The sequence below is a fragment of the Loxodonta africana genome, chromosome 5 (assembly GCF_030014295.1).
Source record: "Loxodonta africana isolate mLoxAfr1 chromosome 5, mLoxAfr1.hap2, whole genome shotgun sequence".
In the NCBI taxonomy this organism is placed as follows: Eukaryota; Metazoa; Chordata; class Mammalia; order Proboscidea; family Elephantidae; genus Loxodonta; species Loxodonta africana.
The window spans coordinates 110,843,744-110,868,257 of record NC_087346.1 but is presented as its reverse complement, the minus strand read 5'-3'; the positions used below and the strand labels follow the sequence as shown (position 1 = coordinate 110,868,257).

The window sequence follows — 24,514 nt, the reverse complement described above, 5'->3', positions numbered from 1 at the left end:
CAGGGGCTCTAAATGAATAGATAATATGATTATCAACTGTCTGTAAACTGAACACCCAGCTTAAGAAGTAGAACCCTCTACTTTCTCCTCCCTCCCAGGGATAACTGCTACAATAAATGTGGTATCATTCCCAAACGTATTAAAAAAAAAAAAAAAACGTATTAGTTATTAAATTTTACTATATATTCATGTATCTCTAAATGACATAAAGAATGATTTTGAATGGTTCAAAACTTTAAATTAATAGTAAATTGCCCTCTTAGAAGCTTGCCAAAGGCCATCTAAATTACATTTATTTGTTTCAACACATTCAGAGCAAAAGAGGATGAAGAAAACTAAAGACACAAGGGAAATACTAGTTGAAAGGACAAATGGACCACATGAACCACAGCCTCCACTAGCCTGAGCCCGGAAGAACTAGATGGTGCCCATCTCCCACGACCAACTGCTCTGACAGGGATCACAACAAAGAGTTCTGGTAAGAAAAGAAAAAAAAAAAAAAGAGCAGGAGAAAAATGTAGAACAAAATTCAAAATCACAAAGAGACCAGATTTACTGGTCTGACAGTAAATGGAGGAACCCCAGAAACAATCGTTCTTGACCACCCTGCTAACTCAGAGCTGAAGCCACTCCTAAAGTCTGCCTTTAGCCAAAAATTAGGGCTATAAAACAAACAATAATACACTTGAGAAAGGTGCTTCTTAATTCCATCAAGTATACAAGACCAAATGGGAAACACCTGCCCAAACACAAAGACAAGAGAGCAGAAAGGGACAGAAAAATTGGACCAACACACATGGAGAACCCAGGGTGGAAAGGGAAAGAGAGAGAGTGCTGATAAATTGTGAGGATTGTAACTATTGTCACAAAACAATTTATATATAAAATTTTTGAATTAAAAGCCAATTTGTGCTGTAAACTTTCACCTAAAACACATTAAAATAAAATGAAAAACAGTAAACTGCCATGCAGATCCTTTTGCATTGTCCTTTTTTTCTACAAGGAAATTTTTATATCTTTATTTATAAGGAGCCCTCCTGGCACAGTGGTTAAAGCACTCAGCTGTTAACTGAAAGGTTGGTGGTTCGAAGCCACTGGCCACTCCTCAGGAGAATGATGTGGCAGTCTGCTCCAGTAAAGATTACAGTCTTGGAAATCTTGTGGGGCAGTTCTAATCTATGGGGTCACTATGAGTCAGAATCAACTCATCAACAATGGATTATGTATCTATATTTATACATACAGCTATAATAAATTGATATAATCATGTTAATACTATAATTGTGTAATTTATTTTTACCCTCTGCTTAATGAGAAATAGTATCTCATTTTCATTTTACTGCATTCTCCTGATTATTATTGAATTATATTTTATTTATTAGCCATTTGACCTTCTGTGAATTATAATCCAGCTGGGAATTTAACAGTGACTTTTTAAACAACAGGAATTAAACACAAGATTTTTATTAAACTTTATTTGACAAATATCTATTAGGTGCTTATTGTGAGTTGAGCATTTTGCTGGACACTGGAGAGGCAAAGATGAGTAAACTAACCTCTGGAGGAAAGCTCATAGAATTTAAACAGAAAGGTTATTTCTAAACATTCAGTGAGAGTGTGTGCTTTGGGCAAGTCATTAAATTTCTTTGTGCCTGAGGGTTGTCCTGAGAGTTAAGCAAAAGATCTTTGTAAACCCTTATGTGATAAACAGATATTAAATGTTATTGCATTTGAAAAGTTAATTTAACACTTTATTTTGAAAATGGCATAGCAGGAGATGTCCCACTTCCATCCTCAGAAATCAACTAACTATAACTATAACAAGGAGAGAGAAAATAAGACTCCCAAATTCCATGTTTCATAAACAAGGAAACTTCTAAAATCCATAGCACAAAATGAGTGGAAGAGTAGTAGATAGCTGAGAGAGCTGGAAGAGTGGTCCTTTCTGAGGTTAGGTACAAACTTTAGATGTAAAGTCAAAAATCAGATATACTGTTGGCAGATGTGGGTCTGACCTGAAACTGATTAGCCAAAAAATGATAAAATAATAAAAGCCAAGTTGCTGAGGCTGAAGGAAGAATAACACAGATACATCATGATACACTCTATATGCACACAGCTGCTTTTTGGTGAAGTAAGAGGAGAGAATCTTTGTTTTTTTGGTAGCCCTAGCTAGGAGCCCTAGGGGTGTAGCAGTTACACATTCAGCTGCTAACCTAAAGGTAGGCAGTTTGAATCCACCAGGCGCTCCAAGGGAGAAAGATGTGGTGGTCTACTTCCGTAAAGATTACAGCCATGGAAACCCTATGGGGCAGTTCTGCTTTGTCCTATAGGGCACCTATAAGGTCGCTATGAGTTGGAATGACTCAGTGGTAATGGGTTTTGGGTTTATAGTCTATCTGCTTCTCATGGCTGCCTGAACATTTAGATAATAAAGAGAATTTAGTGAGTATTTAGTAATTGGTACAAAAAATTTATAAAAAGAATTAGCCAGTAAAAACATTATGAATAGCAGTGGAACACTGATATAGTGCTGGAAATGAACCTCTCAGGTTGGAAGGCTCTCAAAAGGCAACTGGGAAAGAGCTGGCTCCTCAAAGTAGAGTCAACCTTAATGATGTAGATGGAGTCAAGCTTCCAGGACATTCATTAGCTGATGCGGCATGACTCAAAATGAGAAGAAACAGCTCTAAACATCCATTAACAATCAGAAAGTGGAATGTATGAAGTATGAATCTAGAAAAATTGTCAAAAAAGAAATGGAGTATATAAACATTCGATATTCTAGGCATTAGTGAGCTGAAATGGGCTGGTATTGGCCATTTCGAATCATACAAACATATGGTCTAATATGCTGTGAATGATAAATTTCAGAGGAATGATATTGCATACACCTTCAAAAGGATCATTTCAAGATCTATTCTGAAGTATAAGACTGTCAGTGATAGGATAATATCAATACATCAACAAGGAAGAACAATTAATATGACTGTTACTCAAATTTACACACCAACGACTAAGGCCAAAGATGAAGAAATTGAGAAAGTTTACCAACTTCTGCAGTCTAAAATTGATCAAACATGAAATCAGTATGCACAGATTATTACTGGTGATCGGAATGCAAAAGTTGGAAACAAAGAAGAAGGATCAGTAGTTGGAAAAAATGGCCTTGGTGATAGAAACAATGCCAGAGATCACATGATTGAATTTTGCAAAACCAACAACTTCTTCACTGCAAATACCTTTTTTCAACAATGTAAGTGGTGACTAAACACATGCGCCTCACCAGATAGAATATACAGGAATCAAATCCAAGAGATGATGGAAAAGTTCAATATCATCAGTCAGAACAAGGCCAGGGGCCAACTGTGGAACAGATCATCAACTGCTCCTATGAAAGTTCAAGTTGCAGGTGAAGAAAATTAGAACAAGTCCATGAGAGCCAAAGTATGACCTTGAGTATATCCTACCTGAATTTTGAGACCATCTCTAGAATAGATTTGACTCATTAAACACTAATGACTAAAGACCAGACGAATGGTGGAATAACATCAAATGACATACATGAAGAAAGCAAGAGGTTATTAAAAAGACTTGAAAGAAAGAAAAGACCAAAACGGATATCAGAAGAGACTCTAAAACTTGCTCTTGAACGTCAAGTAGCTAAAGAAAATGGAAGAAATGACAAAGAAAAGAGGTGAACAGAAGATTTCAAAGGACAGCTCGAGAAGACAAGGTAAAGTATTATAATGACACGTGCAAAGACCTGGACATAGAAAACCGAAAGTGAAGAACATGCTTTCAAGCTGAAAGAACTGAGGAAAACATTCAGTAGTGAAGTTGCAAGAGTGAAGGATTCTATGCACAAAATACTGAACAACTCAAGAAGCATCAAAAGAAGATGGAAACAATACACAGAGTCACTGCACCGAAAAGAATTAGTCATTGCTCAATCATTTCAGGAGATACCATATGATCAAGAACTGATGATACTCGAAGAAGTCCAAGCTGCACAAAGACACTGGCTAAAAACAAGGCTCCAGGAATTGATGGAATACCAACTGACATGTTTCAACAAACAGATGAAGCAAGGGAAGTACTCACTGATTAATGCCAAGAAATTTGGAAGACAGCTACCTGGCCAAATGACTGGAAGGGATCCATATTTGTGCCTATGCCTAAGAAAGGTGATCCAAGCAAATGCAGAAATTATCTAACAGTATCATTAATATCAAACACAAGTAAAATTTTCCTGAGGATCATTCAAAAGTGGTTCTAGAAGAGCATTGACAGGAAACTGCCAGAAATTAAAGCCAAATTCAGAAGAGGATATAGAACCAAGGATACCATTGCTGATGACAGATGGATCCTGGCTGAAAGCTGAGAACACCAGAAAGATGTTTACCTGTGTTTTATTGACTATGCAAAGGCATTTGACTACATGTGTCATAACAAATTATGTATAACATTGCAAAGAATGGGAATTCCAGAACACCTAATTGTGCTCATAAGGAGCCTGTACATAGATCAAGAGGCAGTGGTTCGAAGAGAACAAGGGGATACTGCATGCTTTAAAGTCAGGAAAGATGTGTGCCAGGGTTGTACCCTTTCACCATACTCATTTAATCTGTATGATGAGCAAATAATCCCAGAAGCTGGACTATGAGAAGAAGAATGGGACATCAGGATTGAAGGAAGACTCATTAACAATCTCCATTATGCAGATAACACAGCCTTGCTTGCTTAAAGTGAAGAAGACTTGAAACATGTACTGATGAAGATCAAAGACCACAGCCTTCAGTATGGGTTACACTCAACATAGAGAAAACAAAAATCCTTACAACTGGATCAGTAAGGAACATCGCGATAAACAGAAAATATTAAAGTTGTCAAGGATTTCATTTTCCTTGAATCCACAATCAATGCGCATGAAAGTAGCAGTCAGGATATTAAATGACGCACTGCACTGGGCAAATCTGCTGCAAGAGACCTCTTTGAAGTAGTAAAAAGTGAAGATGTCACTTTAAAGACTAAGGTGCACCTGACCCAAGACATAGTGTTTTCAACTGCCTCATGTGCATGCGAAAGTTGGACAATGACTAAGGAAAACTGAAGAATTGATGCCTCTGAATTATGGCTTTGGCAGAGAATATTGACTGCCATGGACTGCCAAATTTGTCCTGGAAGAAGTACAACCAGAATGCTCCTTAGAAGTGAGGATGGTAGGTCTTTGTCTCACATACTTTGGACAGGTTATCAGGAGGGATCAGTCATTGGAGAAGGACATCATGCTTGGTAGAGGGTCAGTGAAAAAGAGGAAGACCCTCAATGAGATAGATTGATACAGTAGCTACAACAATGGGCTCAAGTATAACAATGATCACGAGGATGGTGCAGGACCGGGCAGTGCCCCATTCCATTGTACATAGGGTCCCTACTAGTCGAAACTGACTGGACAGAACCTAGCAACAATAATAACACATACAAAAAAAAAAAGGAATTTTAAAAGCAAGACAATTGTTAATTTTAAGAGTTCATAATATTAAAGTTATCACAATATATACTATATTGTGATATATAGATACTATTTTTTTTATACAATATATACATACAATATATACTATACAATATATTATAAGGATTGCCTGTGGCTATAGTGACGTAGCCATAATAATGTAAGGGTCAAATTTGGCTTCAATCAATATCATCTCCCCGTCTCCAATTTTCTGAAAATTGAGCTTTTGTTTTATTCTCTACAGTTACTGTGTAAATACTGGTCCATTTTGTGTTGATGTTTAAAAACAAAACAAATGAAGATTTCAAGCAAGGAGCTGGCAGAATTTTCTTTTCCCCTCTTTCTCCCCCAGGTTCCAGTAGCTCTTTGTTCTCCTGCGCACAATGGCCAGGTTTCTAGATACTTGTGAGTATGATTTCCTACTTACCTACAATTCAACGTTGTCCCAAACCGGCCCACAGGCATGTGCACCGAGCAGGTCTGTGCACCACGTGAACCCATATCTTTTTCCAAGTTGTTTAGAATAAAGCGGACGTCTGACCTCCCTCAAGGTGGGCCAGCTTTCACAGAATTTTGACCAAGAAATGCAAAAATCACTAGCATATAATGGAATCCTTTTAAAGGCATAGCTTAAGAAGGCAGGCACAGAGATTCCTGGTATCAAGAAGCCAGCTGCCTTCTTCTCATGTTTCCTGATATTTTGGTTGTTCAATCATTCCTTGGACTCTAGGTGATACCCTGTAAGTAGTCATTCGTGTATTTATACTGGTTTGTGTAGTTTGCTTAAGTGTGGTTTTGTTATTTAGGATAAAAAGAATCTTAACATACTACAACAGACATTGAAAAACAGAGAAAAATAAAGATGTCTGCTTGTTGCTTCGGTTTACACTGGAAGGAAAGTAGAGAGAGAAAAGGGGAGAAGCAAATTCCTGTACCCCACCATTAAAGGCACATCCTCCAGCATCTGGGCAGGTAGCTGATGACAAAGCTTCTGTAATACACACATAGCTCTGCAGTGGATGGAAATAACCTTCTCTACCTTTTTTTACCAATAAGCAACTAAAATGTGGGCAGCTTTTGTTCTTAGAATCTGTAATCTTTGCTAGAAGCACCGTGTATAGTACAGTTGTATTACTAAAACCAAAACAAAATAAAGCTCACTGCTTAACACAATGAACATTTGCTCCTACTGTGCTCAACTGAATTAAGCTCAGAATGGACCAATATTTTAAGCTCAATAATGGCTTCGTATATTAACTTGTTTTCTTTTACCTAACACCAACATTCCTTCTGATATTTTCTGACTTCAGAAATGGGTATTTTTTGGTCCATTGTTGTAAGTGAAATAAAACAACTTGTGAAAGCTATATGCCATAATTCTCCATGTGCATCATTCAGTGGTATGTAAAAATAATCATGGTGGAAGAACTTTGATTACCTCGTTCATCTCCCCAGCTTCAAATATAACCGTATTTATGTCATTATTTTGAATATGATTTTACAATAATCTGATGATCATCTCAGCACACTTGAATGCATTTTCCTTCTTACATTTCATTAATTAGCTACTCTTATAGTGTGATTTCTCAGGCAAGTGTTAAATGTACTTTATGAAATAGTGCGAATGAATTGAATAATGTTATATGTACCCCTGGTAAAATAACAGTATATAATGCTTTATTTTTAACCTGACTACCAATGTGATTATTTCTATGCAATCATTCTACATTCTAAACACACACAACAATGCGGATGTACATATATATATACCCTCCTCATTGTCACCTGGTTCCTTCCTTCCTCATTCCCTCCCTCCCTTTTTCCCTCTTCTCATTTCCTCACCCCCACCTACCTATCCACCTGGAATATTGAATAGAAATATGATCTTGACACTGTTTCGTAGATACCAGCAACCTGCCCCATTTTAATTTACATTCTCAAGATACACTCTTAAATCATTAAGCTGTTTTCAACTTAAAAAATTGCATTGTCTAAGAACTTTCCAATTAAACAATATTGCTACTAAATGCTTTGACCTATAAATGCTATTTTATAATAATGATCAATTATTTCTTTAAATGAACTGTTAATTAGAATCATACTACACAAATAGTGATATAACTTCATTGTTAATAGATAAGACCCATTAAAATATAAGTACTTAATTTCATATTTGGTTAAATATTTTATTGATATAAAGATCTATGCTAGAAGAGATACAACCCTAAAAAAAACCATGGGAATATAAATCAATAGGTTTCCTAGCATATCCTGAACATATATTAAATATTTAAATATTTGTCAGAAGTAGTATTAGAGTGAGAGAAAAGTTTACCAGCAAATTGGCAATACTTGAGGAAAATCCTCTATGAAAGATGATCGTAAGTGTGGAATGAAAAAAATACTAAGAGACATATAATATGGGGAAAATTTTGAGGTCGCCAGGGGACATGAGTTAAGATTTTTTATATTATTAAGCCAAGAAACAAATAGTAGAGTCTGCCAGCGTCAGGCCAGTTTCTAAAAATTTCTGCTCTGTGAACATAATAAGCTTTTGCCAAATACATTCATCTTAGATCTGTCACTAAATTTCCTGTGAAGAGCGGCAGTTTGCTCAGTCACTTCAATTGGCAAACAATTTTGTTCAATTCATATTTGCATTGCTTATTATGGTCCAGGCATGCACCAATAAACTAGGAGTTAAATGAGGAGTTTCTGCTCCCAAGCATCTTAAAATCTATTGAAACAAAATAAATACAGTGCTTCTCAATAAGCTTCAAAGACATTGTATTAACCCTTACCACAATCCATAAGTCCAAAGACTTTTGTTAGTTTTGTTCACTGACATATGCCTTTGTTCCTAGAATAGTGCCTGGTAAAGAATAGTCACTCAATAATTATTTGTTAGATGAATAAATGGACATGAATCCTTTAAGGTAGGTGTTATGCGGTGAATTGTGTTCCTCAGAAAGATACGCTCAAGTCCTAAACCACAGTACCTATGAACTTGACCTTATGTGGAAATAGAGTCATTGAAGATGTGATGAGTTAAGCTGATGTGAGGTCATAAGGGTGGGTTTTAATTCCTAATGATTGTTGTCCTTATAAGAAGAGAAGAGACACAGAGACAGACTCAAAGGGAAGATGGCCATGTGAAGACAGAGGCAGAAATTGGAGTTATGCTGCCTCAAGCCAAGGCACATCTGGGACTACTTGAGGCTGGAAGAGGTAAGGAATGATTTTCACTTAGGGACTTTGAAGGGAGCATGGCCCAGCTGACACCTTGATTTTGAACTTCTGGCCTCCAAGACTGTGAGACAATGCATTTCTGTTTTTTAAAGCTATCTACTTTGCAGTAATTTGTTATGGCAGCCCTACTACAGAAGCTAATTATTTAATATAATTTTTTAAATGGAACTACTGAGGTTCTGAGAGTTTTAAATAACTTGCCCAAATTCTTACCATTAGTAAGAGGCATGCGTAAAATTCAGCACTAAGACCAAGATTATTGAAAAAAATCCTCCTAGCTGGTCTTTCCATTTTCACCCGTCTATTCTCAACTTAATAGCTGAAGTGATATTTTAAATATACAGGTTATATTATGGCATTCCTATGCTCGAAATCCTGGATCCCAACCGAATGGTTCCCCATTTCATTCAGAATAAGCAAAGTATATAAGGCCCTGGTGTTCCATCTGACACTCTTCTCTCGCTGCCTCTCTCAGTTCCAGCCACAGTGGCCTCTGTGCTCTTCTGTAAACACACCGTGCATGCCCTTGTACAAGGGCCATTTCCTCTGCCTTGCCCTAATACAGGCGTGCCTACCTCCCTCAACTACTTCTAGCATTTTCTCAAATATGACTTAATCGTTGAGGCCTATCTGACCACCCTATTTAAAATTGCAATCTTCTCTAATCCCCAAATTTTGTACCGACTTATCCAGTTTTTTAATTTTTTTTTCCCCTAGTACTAATCAATTTTGGTTGGGTGGGGAGTGGTGGATCAGTGGTACAATTCTCACCTTTCATGTAGGAGACCCAGGTTCAATTTCCAGCCAATGCATCTCATAAGCAGCAACCATTGTCTGTCAGTGGAGTTTTGTGTATTACTATGATGCTGAACAGGTTACCACAGAGCTTCCAGACTAAGACAGACTTGTAAGAAAGGCCTGGAGATGTACTTCCAAAAATCAGCAGATGAAAACCTCATGGACCGCATCAGTCAGATCTGCAGTTGGTCATACAGATGGTGCAGGACCAAGCAGCATTTCCTTCCATTGTGCATAGGATCACCATGAATCCTGGCTGACTCACTGAAGACTAACAATACCAATCAACTTCTAAAATTCTATGTAATTTACTGATGAATTAGCTTCAATTGTATTAAATTATATTTGACTGTTTTTGACCTACAAAGTAGACAATTTCATAAAATTCAACCCAATAAACGTGTTTATTGCTTATTGTTTTCTATCCGGTTCCCTCTGCTGGAATGTGAACTCCAAAGGGCAGGCATAGTTTTTTCACTGATTTACGCCAGGTTCCTAGAGCAGTGTAGATTACACACACACACACAAAAAACCAAATCTGTCGCCGTCGAGTTGATTCCAACTCATAGCAGCCCTACAGGACAGAGTAGAACTGCCCCATAGGGTTTCCAAGGAGGGGCTGGTGGAGTCAAACTGCCAATCTTTTGGTAAGCAGCTGAGTTCTTAACCACTTTGCCACCAGCACTCTGTAGATTACACAGTAGGCTCGTAATAAATTTTTTTTAATGAGATACCACAAAACCAGGTCCCACCTGTGACCTGCTGCCCAAGATAAGTTAAACAGCATTTACTTATAAACAACAGACCTATTTCTATCTATAAGCATAATAGTCCTGTGACAAGTTCCAGAGAAGGAATTTATTATATTTGTTCTAATGTTGCTGAATGGGAAGATTCCCTGATGTCAAATTCTACATGGGATTGCTTTTAAAGGGTAGGCATGAACATTGATTTTTGATCTGAGAGATTTAAAAAAAAAAATTTTTTTTTTGTCCTTTAACATGTAGCTGCTAAGTCTATATTCTTTTGTACAAAAGATTCTGCCTAGTTTTGGAGCTCTGAATTATTTTTATTGCTCTCAAAAGTTTGTCATAGAAGCAAAATAGGTAAAGCTCTAAGCTCCTTAAAGTCAGGGGCTAAAACGTTCACTGCAATATCATTGGCCCTAGTCCAATGCCTGACATGTAGTAAGTGCCCAGTAAAAATTATTTATTGAATAAATGGAAAGGATGTTAGAGCTCATCTTGTTATTTGCAGGTAAAATTACAGTGAATCCAGAAAATAAAGAACAAATAAAAACTATTGGTCTTAATAAGAGCTTTAATTATGTTAGCTAACTTCACCATAAGGAGCCCTGGTTCCACAATGGTTAACCACTTGGCTGCTAGCGAAAAGTTGGTTTGAACCCATCCAGGGACTCTGTGGGGGAAAGACCCAGTGATCTGCTCCCATAAAGATTACAGCCTAGAAAACCCTCACATAGGGCCACAATTAGTGGCTGACCGATTTTCCAGCACCCAACAACAATTTTAATATTAAATTAATTTAAAAAGACAGTTGCTTTTTTTGATACTAGTATGAATCCATCAAAACTAAAACAAGATAATTTTATTCTTTCTACAACTACAACACAATCTAAAAAATGTTAAGAGGAAATATCACAGAGAAGTTACCTTATGTGAAGAAAACTAAAAAAGAAACAAACTGAGGAATGCAGAGAATGAAAAAATAAAGACCAAGTAAATTTTTTGGCTAGAAAATTTAATATTGCTAATATGTCATAACCAAAATATTTTACAAATATAATGGTTTCAATCAGAATCCCATATATCATATGTAACAGGTAAAAAACCATTGCAAAGTTTATGTCATAGAATCAGTAGGAGAGTTTAAAAGAAACTATTGAAAAAGAATTGTTAGATGAAATTTATCCCATCAGAATACAAATAAAGTTACTGATATCAAAACTTTATTGTAGCAATTCATAAATAGGTATGAACACAAGCATTCAAATCAAATTTCAGTGTACAAAAATTTAGTATGTGATAGAAGTGGCTTTCCAGTTTAGGAATAAGAAAAGGAAGTATTCAGTAAATTACATTAAAATACTTATTAGCCCATTTAGAAAAAAAAAAAAAATTAGATTACTACCCTACAAAATAAATTGAAGGTATACTAAAGACCTAACTAAAACAAAGTAAGAAATATTGAAATATTAAAGAAAATATGGGAAAAAATTTTTGACATTTGCCATAAGGAGGCATTTCTAGGTAACATATAGCCAAACCAGGAAAGGAAAATAAAACAAAAAAGAACTTTTAGATGGCACGAACACGTTCAACAAAGACTAGAAACAAAGGAAAGATTGAAAGAAATATAATTACAACATAATTAGAATATAAGCATTCAGAAGAAAGAAAAGATTAACAAATACATAAAATTATGCTAACGTTTACTAGTAGCAGAAGAAAAACAAGTGGAAAAGTGACAAAACTAGTCATTGCACTGGCAAAATAGTAGAAGATTCGCTACATTCGGTACAGGTGAGAATAAATGGTATTTTCATAACTATTCATAACTATTAGTAGTAAAATTTTTTGTTGTAAAAAACCATAAAAATGGCTTGTTCGGGAAGTCTAACCTCCTCTACTTCACAACGGGGAAGGAGAATCAAGATCAACACCCCAAGGCTGATTCCTATGAGAATGGAAGTCAGACATTCCTCCTCTCTCCAGCCTTTTTACCAATTCTGACACCAGTCATCCCTCCCACAGCACTCTCTACTTCTCTGCTGGGTTCGATAATTTGTTGTTATGGCCACACGGAACTCACAGATAATACGATTATGGGGTTTATTAGGGAATTAAGAGGTTACAATTCAGGATCAGAAATGACTCAGGATACAGTTTTTCAGTCAGGAGAGCCTCTTCTCAGCCCTGCCTGCAGGGAGGTCTCTCTCTGGCTCTCAGCCTCTCAACCTCTCAGTCTGGCCTCTGCCCTGCTCTGGCAAGTGGTAGAAGCTCTTTAGCCTCACCGATAAGTGCCCGGGACACTGCCATTCTGCAGCAAGCCTAGGCCTGAAGGCACTCAGTTTCTTGCTGTTTGTAGTAAGCAATTTGGTAATATCGATTAAGAATTGAAATATGTATATATGGATGCAAAATCAGTGAATCAACATTCATATAAGAAAAATGAGAGAGAGAGGGTGAGAGAGAGGGAGAATGCCTATTATGGAATAATTGAATAAATTATGGTTCTTCTATAATACACAATCCATAAGATTTTCACTGACCAATTTTTTCAGAAGTATATCAACAGGTCATTCTTCCCAGTCTGTCTTAGTCTAGAAGCTCCACTGAAACCTGTCCACCATGGGTGACCCTGCTGGTATTTAAAATACTGGTGGCATAGCTTCCAGCATCACAGCAACATGCCAGCTACCACAGTATGACAAACTGAGAGACAAACAAATATGTCTTGGAAAAAGTACAGATAGAATGCTCCTTAGAAGCAAGAATGGCGAGACTTCATCTCATACACTTTGGACAAGTTATCAGGAGGGACCATTCTCTGGAGAAGGACATCATGCTTAGTGAAGTAGTGGGTCAGCAAAAAAGAGGAAGTCCCTCAATGAGATAAATTGACACAGTAGTTGCAACAATGGGCTTATACATAGCAAAGATTTTGAGGATGGCACAGGACTGGGCAATGTTTCATTCTATTGCACATAGGGTTGTTATGAGTCAGAACCGACTCGATGGCACCTAACAACAACAACATTATATAGACTAGCAAAACCAAAAACCAAACCCACTGCCATTGAGTCGATTCCAGCTCATAGCACACCGTCATTAAAAAGGAAGCAGAACTAAGTGTACTGATCTAGAAGGATATCTGTGATACTAGCTATGTGACAAAAACAAGGATTAAATTTCATTTGTTTAAGAAAATGTATATGTACAAACATATATACACATACTTGTCTAAATTTAGGTGAAAATCTGAAAGAATAGGTTTCAAATTGTTAAGGAGGACTACTTTTGAAAGGTAGATGTACTAAGAGACATTTCCATTGCACTAGGTGATCAAAAACATTATGGCATTATGGAAGTAAGTTAGTTTTGGGTTTTCCCACATATTTCAAAAGAAAATTTTTTTTTATTTAAATACACACAATAGATATACCACTTGAAAATGATTAAGAGAAAAAAAAGGAAAATAGGTCTAACTTGGTGGTGAGTAAATTTAAATGAAAATGTGTTAGGAACATGCAGTAGAACAGAAATTGGATTATATATTGATGATTCTACAATTTGAAGTGTTAAATATGGACCTAGGAGAGAAAATTAAAATGTGACATCTTCATTGGTGGCCAATTCCATATAGCTTCCCTTGTTAAGGTGAAAAATAAAGGGTCCTCCAAAATTACAGCAAAATAAGGAAGTGAGGAAACAAATGCCAGTAAACATTGCTTTTTGCACGTGGTGTTTCACTGTTAGTTTACAAAAAATGGGGGTCTGGACAATTCTTAAACCTATCAGAACATAGTTATATCTAATTAGATTAAATCCAAAAAGTATAAATCTATTAGTTAATGAGCAAAACAGACAAATTGATATTAGAAGAGATATTTTAAAATCAATTACCATAGCCACATGCATTTAATAAAAAACAAAAACAGATCATAAAACAAAGCAGAATTTTTTTTCCTAAAATGTTTAGTTACAGATTTGAAAATTTCCTAGTTCAGTGATTACTCCTTAATATAGCAACAACTACTGCTAATAAAACAATCTCTTCTGTCAATTTTGGGGATTTTTTTTCCGTTTTGTTTATTTGCTTTGTTTCAACAGGTCAACTGTGTTCTTTAAAACAAAGTTTAGAAAACTAGTATCCATGTATTCAATCAAAAGTTTTCAGTGGAAGAAGAAGAAAGTGGGAGGCCTCACTCTACCTGATTTCAGAACCTATTATACAGCCACAGTAGTCAAAACAGCCTGGTACTGGTACAACAGGCACATAGACCAGTGGAATAGAATTGAGAACCCAGATATAAATCCATCCACATATGAGCAGCTGATATTTCACAAAGGCCCAGTGTCAGTTAATTGGGGAAAAGAGAGTCTTTTTAACAAATGGTGCTGGCATAACTGGATATCCATTTGCAAAAAATGAAACAGGACCCATACCTCACACCATGCACAAAAACTAACTCCAAGTGGATCAAAGACCTACACATAAAGACTAAAACGATAAAGATCATGGAAGAAAAACTAGGGACAACGTTAGGAGCCCTAATACAAGGCATAAACAGAATACAAAACATTACCAAAAATGACAAAGAGAAACCCGATAACTGGGAGCTCCTAAAAATCAAACACCTATGCCCATCTAAAGACTTCACCAAAAGAGTAAAAAGACCATCTACAGACTGGGAAAGAATTTTTAGCTATAACATCTCCGACCAGCGCCTGATCTCTAAAATCTGTATGATTCTGTCAAAACTCATCCACAAAAAGACAAACAACCCAATCAAGAAGTGGGCAAAGGATATGAACATGCGCTTCACTAAAGAAGATATTCAGGCAGCCAACAGATACATGAGAAAATGCTCTCAATCATTAGCCATTAAAAAAAAAAAAAATTAGAGAAATGCAAATTAAAACCACAATGAGATTCCATCTCACTCCAACAAGGCTGGCATTAATCCAAAAAACACAAAATAATAAATGTTGGAGAGGCTGCAGAGAGATTGGAACTCTTATACACTGCTGGTGGGAATGTCAAATGGTACAACCACTTTGGAAATCTATCTGGCGTTATCTTAAACAGTTAGAAATAGAACTACCATACAACCCAGAAATCCCACTCCTCGGAATATACCCTAGAGAAATAAGTGCCTTCACACAAACAGATATATGCACACCCATGTTTATTGCAGCTCTGTTTACAATAACAAAAAGCTGGAAGCAACCAAGGTGTCCATCAACGGATGAATGGGTAAATAAATTGTGGTATATTCACACAACGGAATACTACGTATTGATAAAGAACAACGACAAATCTGTGAAACATTTCATAACATGGAGGAACCTGGAAGGCATTATGCTGAGTGAAATTAGTCAGAGGCAAAAGGACAAATATTGTATAAGACCACTATTATAAGATCTTGAGAAATAGTATAAACTGAGAAGAACACATACTTTTGTGGTTATGGGGGGGGAGGGAGGGTAGGAGAGGGTTTTTTACTGATTAGTTAGTAGATAAGAACTACTTTAGGTGAAGGAAAGGACAATACTCAATACATGGAACGTCAGCTCAACTGGACTGGACCAAAAGCAAAGAAGTTTCCGGGATAAACTGAATGCTTCAAAGGTCAGCAGAGCAAGGGCGGGGGTTTGGGGACTATGGCTTAAGGGGACTTCTAAGTCAATTGGCAAAATAATTCTATTTTGAAAACATTCTGCATCCCACTTTGAAATATGGCATCTGGGGTCTTAAATGCTAACAAGCGGCCATCTAAGATGCATCAATTGGTCTCAACCCACCTGGATCAAAAGAGAATGAAGAACACCAAGGTCACACAATAACTATGAGCCCAAGAGACAGAAAGGGCCACATGAACCAGAGACTTACATCATCCTGAGACCAGAAGAACTAGTTGGTGCCCGGCCACAACCGATGACTGCCCTGACAGGGAGCACAACAGAGAACCCCTGAGGGAGCAGGAGATCAGTGGGATGCAGACCCCGAATTCTCATAAAAAGACCAGACTTAATGGTCTGACTGAGACTAGAGGAATCCTGGCAGTCATGGTCCCCAAACCTTCTGTTGGCCCAGGACAGGAACCAGTCCCAAAGGCAACTCATCAGACATGGAAGGGACTGGACAGTGGGTAGGAGAGAGATGCTGATGAAGAGTGAGCTACTTGTGTCAGGTGGACACTTGAGACTGTGTTGGCATCTCCTGTCTGGAGGGGAGATGGGAGGGTAGAGAGGGTTGGAAGCTGGCAAAATTGTCACAAAAGGAGAGACTGGAAGGGCTGACTCATTAGGGGGAGAGCAAGTGAGAGTATGGAGTAAGGTGTATATAAACTTACATGTGACAGACTGACTTGATTTGTAAACGTTCACTTGAAGCTCAATAAAAATTAAAAAAAAAAAGTTTTCGGTGGGATGGTAAATACACAGAAATTGTATATAAACTTCAGGGACCATTACTGTGTGAATACTTGGGTGGGGGCGGGGGCACTGGGGGTGGAGGCAGTGGGTGGGAAGAGTAACTACAATTTTCATTAAGTTCTATTTTTAATTAAAAAAAACTGAGTTGAGAGTATATTAAAATGAACATCAAATTTTCTGTTGTTTCCATTTATATTCATAGTGCCTGACAGAACTTAAATTGGATTTAGGATAAAAAAAAAAAAAAACCTTCATGACATTTGACATTCATATTCTCTAAACCTTTGAGGCTTATACGTATCAAATCGGTCGGTAAGAGCAGCAACAAAATTTGCACAGTGGAAGCATAACATTGAGACCTATTAAATTATAAAACATACCCAAAAACCTTAAAAATAAATGGAAAAAAGAAATGAGAATCAGTACCTCTAAATGCAGAAAGAGATACTATTTTTTTCCTAAGTCTTCAGGGAATGAAATGAGAGAGAAAATATTTTCATTGACATAAGGATGCTTTGGGACCGTTCATTTCAAAAGAGATGGAATACAAACACGTAGAACAAAAACACTCTTTCTAGTCTTATTCCAGTCGTGACAAATTGAAGTTTTCAAAAAGAATTGTAACTAAGAAAATGACACAAACATATACATGCTAAGCCACCTACACACAGAAACATATACATTTATAGAATGCAGATGTCTGATTAACACTTAAATTCAATCTGGCCAATATAGCTACTATATAGTAGTCAATATGGCTATTTTGTGGGAAAGGTAGTCCTTACTACATTTTTTGGAAAATTATTTTGTTAATTATACACATCTAGGATGACTAAGGGAGACCCTGGCGGCATAGTGGTTAAGTGCTACAGCTGCTAACCAAAAGGTCAGCAGTTCGAATCCAACAGGTGCACCTTGGAAATTCTACAGGGCAGTTCTACTCTGTCCTTTAGGGTCACTACGAGTCGGAATCGACTCGATGGCAATGGATCAACAGGTTAGGATGACTAAGAGTTAAATGGTGTCCTCGGACTTGTGCAACTTATAAATTGTGTGACCATAAGTGATAGTTCTAGAAAGTTACCCATAGATTAACTTGGTGGCCAGCACTACTGATTCTAGCAGACTTGAAGTTACCTGGGGAAACAAATCACACTGTGAGTACACTCCTATTAAAATATTTATATTAATAACACTATGTCCTAATCATAGATTTTTGATGTGCTCATCCCAGCTATAGCTTGAATAACAGTGTTTATGTTTTTTATGTTAAATTTATCTCTATATTCCTACTACTTCTTAGTTACTGAATGTGTTTTTGTCTAAAATTAGGAGAAATGTTAAATCTCAGAGTACCTTTTATCTGAAAGGAATGGATTCCTATGCTTCAGAAGTTCACTAATAAACTAAAGTTAAAGCTTTTCATAGGATATTACAATTTTAATGTCATATGGTAGATGACCAGAGTAAAGGATAACCTAGAGATGTAGAAATATAGTTTTCAAAAGACCTACAAAACTGTAAGACCATACCTCTGGCCACAGGATAGTAATGCTATCCAACTCTCTATATCCTTCACTAATACTGACCAAAACATATGCCAACAACAGCTGAAGACATAGAATCTTTTCCTAAATTTGCAATTGATGACTGCCTCCTTTGTGTCCCACTGTACCTCACCTAGATCTTTGACTGGCAATTACAGCATTTCATTGTCTTTACTTGTTTGTATTATTAAACCATCTTAACACTAAGTACCAGAATTTAAGTTACCTTGAAGCAACGACTGCCTTCTCTATCCTGTGGATCTTGCATATTTACTGTCTTATACCTCTACACAAAATCAGTTAGGACAAGGACCTTGTCTTGCTAATCACTGTATCTCCAGATTCCAGAACACTGCTTAACGTATAGTAGGTCTTGAGTAGATATTTGTTGACTGAACGGTAATGCTCAATAATGTTTACTCAATTAATTAATAGCTAGGACTATTAACGGCTTGAACAGGTCTCGTGATCAGGAATCCATAATCTTGTTAGAGAACTTTGTATTGGAAGAGAGTCTGCCTTCATATAACCTTCATTACTTGGTTATAGTTTGCTACACCTATACATACTGAATTCAATCACGATTTTAGATAGCATCCTTAAAAATCAGGCCGGCGTCCAAATTCTCAACAAAATTTAACTAAAAATTCTTACTTTAAACTCTTATGATGTTTTTTCTTGATCAACTCCAGTGTGTCAAAGATTTATTTAAAATAACTAATGTTACACTGCACAAAATATTCCAGAAATTATGTGATAGGTATAGAGTATGTTTTTCTACTTCCTGTGCTTCTTTCAGAGCCCCAGTGGTGCAGTGGTTAAGTGCTTGGCCGCTAACCAAAAAGGTGGCTGTTCGAATCCACTAGCCTCTCCTTGGAAACCTTATGGGGCAGTTCAACCCTGTCCTGTAGGGTCGCTATGAGTCAGAATTTACTGAATGGCAACGGGTGCTTCTATCAGTGAACCCAAGACTGTATTACTTTTCCTCTCTACTCCTGTCCCCTCTCTGTTCTTCGCTCCCTCCTTCCTTCCCTACTTCTTTTTTTTTTTTTCTCTCCTTTACCCACAGCCAGGTTAACTGTGTTGATTTATATTGGATTTCTAATCTGAGATGTGTGGTGGTTAAGAATGCAGGCTCTGGACATAGAACATGTGGATTTCAGTCATGGATTCAGCACTTACTATCAATACGACCTTTGAAAATTTCCTAAATATCCCTGGACCCCAGCTTCCCCGTCTGTGAAATGGAGAGAATAACAGTATCTGGGTGATCCTCATGCTTAACTAGCAATTAGGCTAGGTATAAGCTTCTATGCTGAACATTTCTCTTTAAAATTTTGGAGGCATTTTTCCACCGTTTCTGGAATTGATGATGAGAATTCTCATGCCTTTTAATGCCCTTCCTTTGATTGTGATCTGTTCCAGCAGCACTCTTTGTTCTGAAATTTTTTATTTCTTTTATTTATCCTTAGGGTCCTGAGAGTATCTTTTCTTATTTGGAATTTAAAATACCATAAACTGAGGTCCTTGATTAATACCATAAATACAGGTCTTAGCAGTGACTCTAAACTCCATATGTCTACTCTACTTGCCACTATAAAGCCAGTATATTGCACTGTGTCTAGTGCTTAGCAGGCATCCAATAAACACTTGTTGCATGAATGAATCCTCTCTGCCAAATCCATAAGATAGTTAATAGCACACAAGGAGCCAGAGGACTTCACTCTACTACACTTAAAACCACTTCAGGAAAAATAATACCAGAATCACTGGGATGCCATATTATCTGCTATTATCTCTTCTCAGATAAAATTTTAAGTCCTAGGTTCTCCAAAGAAATTTTCTCACTTGATCTTAAAACAATCTTGAAAGGTAGGTATCATTTTCCACTTGTCAAAAATGAGAAATCTCCACCTAAAAGATGAAAAGTAATTTGTCTGAAATCATTCTAGTGGGAAATGATGGAACTGCAGCTAGAACCTAGATGTGATGCAAAGTCCATTTTTGTCACTTAAGTACCCCGTCCATATGTGAATTATTCTCCTTAGGTCTGTATATTCGATTTATGCCCACTCCTCTGCCTTTCCCCCGGCAGTCATTTGTCATATTTTGATAATCATTTTCTGAGTATCTCAAGAATCATTTTTCAGTTTTCCACCCGGCCTTTTCTTCCCTCCCTTAGACCTCCTTACTTATTATTATATTCTTAGACAAATTTTAGCCACCTTTATATAAGTATAGGAAATCCTGGTGGCATAGTGGTTAAGAGCTACGGCTGCTAACCAAAAGGTCAGCAGTTCGAGTCCACCAGGTGCACCTTGGTACTCTACTGGGCAGTTCTGTGCTATCCTATAGGGTCACTATGAGTCAGAATCAACTCGACAGCAATGGGTTTGGTTTGGTTTGGGTTTTATATAAATATAAAATATTAGTTTATTTAATCTTCGAATGAAATGTTCAACATTTCATTTTGTTGCTTAGCCAAAAGTATGTCTTGCAGTTTTTTAATGAAATACGAGTATTGTTTGTTTGGATAACCTTAAAGACTCTATATGTAGTACATAAATCAATGGTGATATTTGCATTCTATATTTAAAATAATTTTGTCTCCAGTTCTTTAAATATTTACATATTAGTGCAATATCATTAGTTCACTATTTCGTCCTTAAATTTCCATGGTAACTATCAGTATTTTATTTAAAATGTAAGCCAAAAATCTAGATGGCTAAAAAGAAATCAGTCATTAACTTAAATTGCTTAAAAATAATATATTTTTAAAACTAGGGTATTTGAATATTTTCATCTGGGAAACTGAATGCTAAATTTTATAATTATTTGATTTATTCATTGAAATTGTTTTAAAAAATAAACACAAGGGTTTTTTTTAATCAGCTTTTTCAACATATATCTTCTTAGTCAAAGCCTATTGTAGGTTATTTTTTATAGCAGCTAAAATCTGAAAACACATTTCGACACCTTCTTAAAAACCTGGTTATATTTAGATTTTTTTCCCCAACATTACACATGTTATATAAGTTAAACCAAGCTTTTGAGATTTTAACTAACTTGTCAAGATACCACAGAGCTTGTTGGAGAGTGAAATACAAGGAGCATGACTACAGCTTTTAGTGTTAACAACAGGATAGGTTTTCAAAGTTCAGAAACATAAAAATCAATATAATGCCTCTCCTTTATGTTCTTGATGGAAACTAATGAGGAAGCAAGGCATTGCTTCTGATCAAACTTAAGGAAATCCCAAAATTGATTACGTTGCAAGATATGTTTCAGAAACCAGTGTAAGACAACAAAATTCTTACAAACAGACCCCTCTGTGGTTAGTTTTGAGAAGGTTCCTCAAAAGGAGAAAGGGAGTAAGATATATGAATGTGCATGGTTTGTGCAGGTTAACACAAATTATCTCCAACTAAATATTTGTTGAGACCCTGGTGGCGCAGTGGTTAAGCATTTTTATATTTGTTATAAAATAAGAAAAAAGATGAAGAGGTTACCACAAGTATGGCCGGGGGTGGATTACCCAATAAGCAAAGTATGCACTGGTTTACTTACTAAACTGTAGTTCACAATTTCACACTGGTTTCACCACAAAGATACGGAATAGTGCACTACAGATTAGTAAATAAACACAATTAAGCCCATGCATACCTTGCTGAATGGTTAATCCACCCCTGACTGTAGCTACTTTAAAAAGTGAAAACTTGAATTCTCATAATTGAAGCCCCAAGAATTAGACCAGAAACATAGCTTTATTTTTAATATGATTTATTCACTGGCCAGAATAATCCAGCTTATCTACATTACCACAATAAACTGAATTATGTATCTAATTTAATTCCATAACACTTCTCTCTTTCACTCACTCATAGATTTAGTAAGAAAGTATACTGCATTCCCATTTGCAATATCTTTCTTGAAGACTAGTAAGCATGGCCAATGAAGCAATCATTGAATTATTTTATTATTTTTAGCCCAAATCTTAGACATATTGAGTGGAAAACTTGAAGAAATCATAAATGAGCTACTACTCTCCTTCACCAGATGAAGAAACTGTATGTTCAGAGTGGTTAAGGACCCAGATACATGAGGTCGTATCTCCAGTCTCCCAAGTCCATGCTCTGTCCACTCCCCTACACAGCTCCTTGTCTCTGAGAAGCTTGAAGGAGTTCTGGAGCCAATTTTAATGACCATAATGTGCATTTCCTTATAAGAAAAAGACATTTCTGTAAAACAAAACATCTCTTTGGACAGATAATATGGTCTTTTCTAAGCAGCTCGTCTATTATATGAAAATGTAAGTTTGCACTTATAATGAAAGAGCATACAGGTTATCATTTCAGAAAACCACTGGATAAACCTGTCTTTACGTATGAGAACACAGGTTCATTTATAATATTATGAAGATGCATGACAGTGCTGGTACATTTTCTATTTGAGTATCTTCTCTAAAAGTTTATAATATATCCAAACGAATAAGCCATTATGACACAACTCGTGTATAAAAAAATTGAGTAGTATGTTTATGTCCATGCAGATTTACAATTCTAGTGGAAAGGGTAAATAAATTAAGACTGTAATACTTGAAACATGAGCAAGTATCAGAAATTGTCTAGCAAGTCTATTATCACTTAGCCTGCTTTAATCAATTCTATATTTTCTGAGAGAAAATATTGTTGGTAATGGAAAAAATATCCACTCTAGCTATATACTAAAATCAATGAGCAACAATCCACTTAAGCAATGATTGCTAAACATTCAGCAATAGTTATTGAGGAATGTTTCTATCTGCTTAGTGATTGCACTTTACCCTTGAGTTCTAAGCAGAATCACATAACGCAATACTACAATTCTAAATGCACATGTATTTAAAACACTGTTGCATTACATGAATAGTGTATCTGAGATATTTATACTATCTATTCCTTAATCAATATATTTAACTCCAATCACTCACTATTCTGATACATAATCCAGGTGAGATACTTGATCATTTTATTGTTCCATCAGAATGATTTCAAAGTTTATTGAAAGGTATTACAGTCCCAGTCTTCTTTCTCTTAAATTGGAGGTCTGGGTTTGATAATATTGTGTTCGCGCGCACACACACACACACACACACACACACACACACACACGGCATTCATATTACCATGGAATTTTTAATTACTCTAGGACAGCCAATTAAAATAAAAACGATTCAATGCTTGGTCAATAAAATATACATGGTTTTCTGACTTAAATATTACACATTTTCAACTCTGACAATTTTTTGGTCATATATATAATCTTTCTTGATGTAAAACATTGTGTTTTTTTTTTTCCAGAATAGCAAAGTTACCAAAATTGTAATAACGGTAAAAAAGCAACATTAGTATATAGCACAGCAGCCATAAACACCAGGCTGAGAAACAAGTTTCTGAAATAACTTTGTCTTTAAAATGCAGAATCATCCAGAAAGTTAAGAGTTCATCTATGGGCATTCATCCCCTAAATTTAGTTGCAAAGTCATGTCTACACCCCCACCGCCTTTGGCAATTAACTGAATCTTTACTTATCTATACTCTGCTTAAAGTGGAAAACAATTGAGCTAATCCCCATGCTTCTGATACAGGCTAATTTCATTCAACCTGAAAGTGAATGAATCTAATCAAAAAAAATATGGTATGGTATGGTAAAATAACACACTTGTGCCCCTTAAGTGCAAATTATTTTACTTACAGTGATTTTTTTTTTTTTAAGAAAAGGAAATGAAGGGCAAGGGAGTGAATACCAAAGAATACTTTTAAGCCCTTGATTTACTCACCAGTTTCCCAAGTGCAGGGTCAGTAACAAGAACATCAGCCTCACCCCTCTACTTTGACTCCGCAGAAGAAAAGGAGAGAAGAAAAAAGCTTTCCACGAACCCATCGGGCTAGATATTTCGCTCTTTCTGTTTGTGCAACACGAGCTAAAAGTCTCCAACCCAGGGTTTATTCTCCCACCTCAGCACTAGCCCTGTAAGTATGAGAAAGCAGAGTGTGAGAAAGCAGAGTGTGAGAAGGCTATACACCTCTCCACCAGGTACGATGCGACTCCCAGCGGAATTGAGCGGGGGAACCAATCAGACTGAGAAGATGCTGGCATAAATTATCTTTAAAAGATTGGACCAATCAGTAGACCAAAGAGGCGGGGCTTCCCCTACTAGAAAGCTAGCCCAGTAGGGGAAAGGG

The 24,514-nt window shown here is 36.5% G+C and overlaps 1 protein-coding gene across 1 annotated transcript in view; it reads right to left on the bottom strand.

Moving 5' to 3' along the window:
* GABRG1 (gamma-aminobutyric acid type A receptor subunit gamma1) overlaps nucleotides 1-24,275 on the bottom strand; it is a 118,366-nt gene extending 94,091 nt beyond the window's left edge. The window contains exon 1 of the mRNA XM_003411326.3: nucleotides 24,109-24,275. Within this exon, the coding sequence (XP_003411374.1) occupies nucleotides 24,109-24,212 (104 nt within the window). The 5' untranslated portion in view covers nucleotides 24,213-24,275. The remainder of the gene's footprint in view (nucleotides 1-24,108) is intronic.
* Between the last annotated feature and the right edge of the window lie 239 nt (nucleotides 24,276-24,514).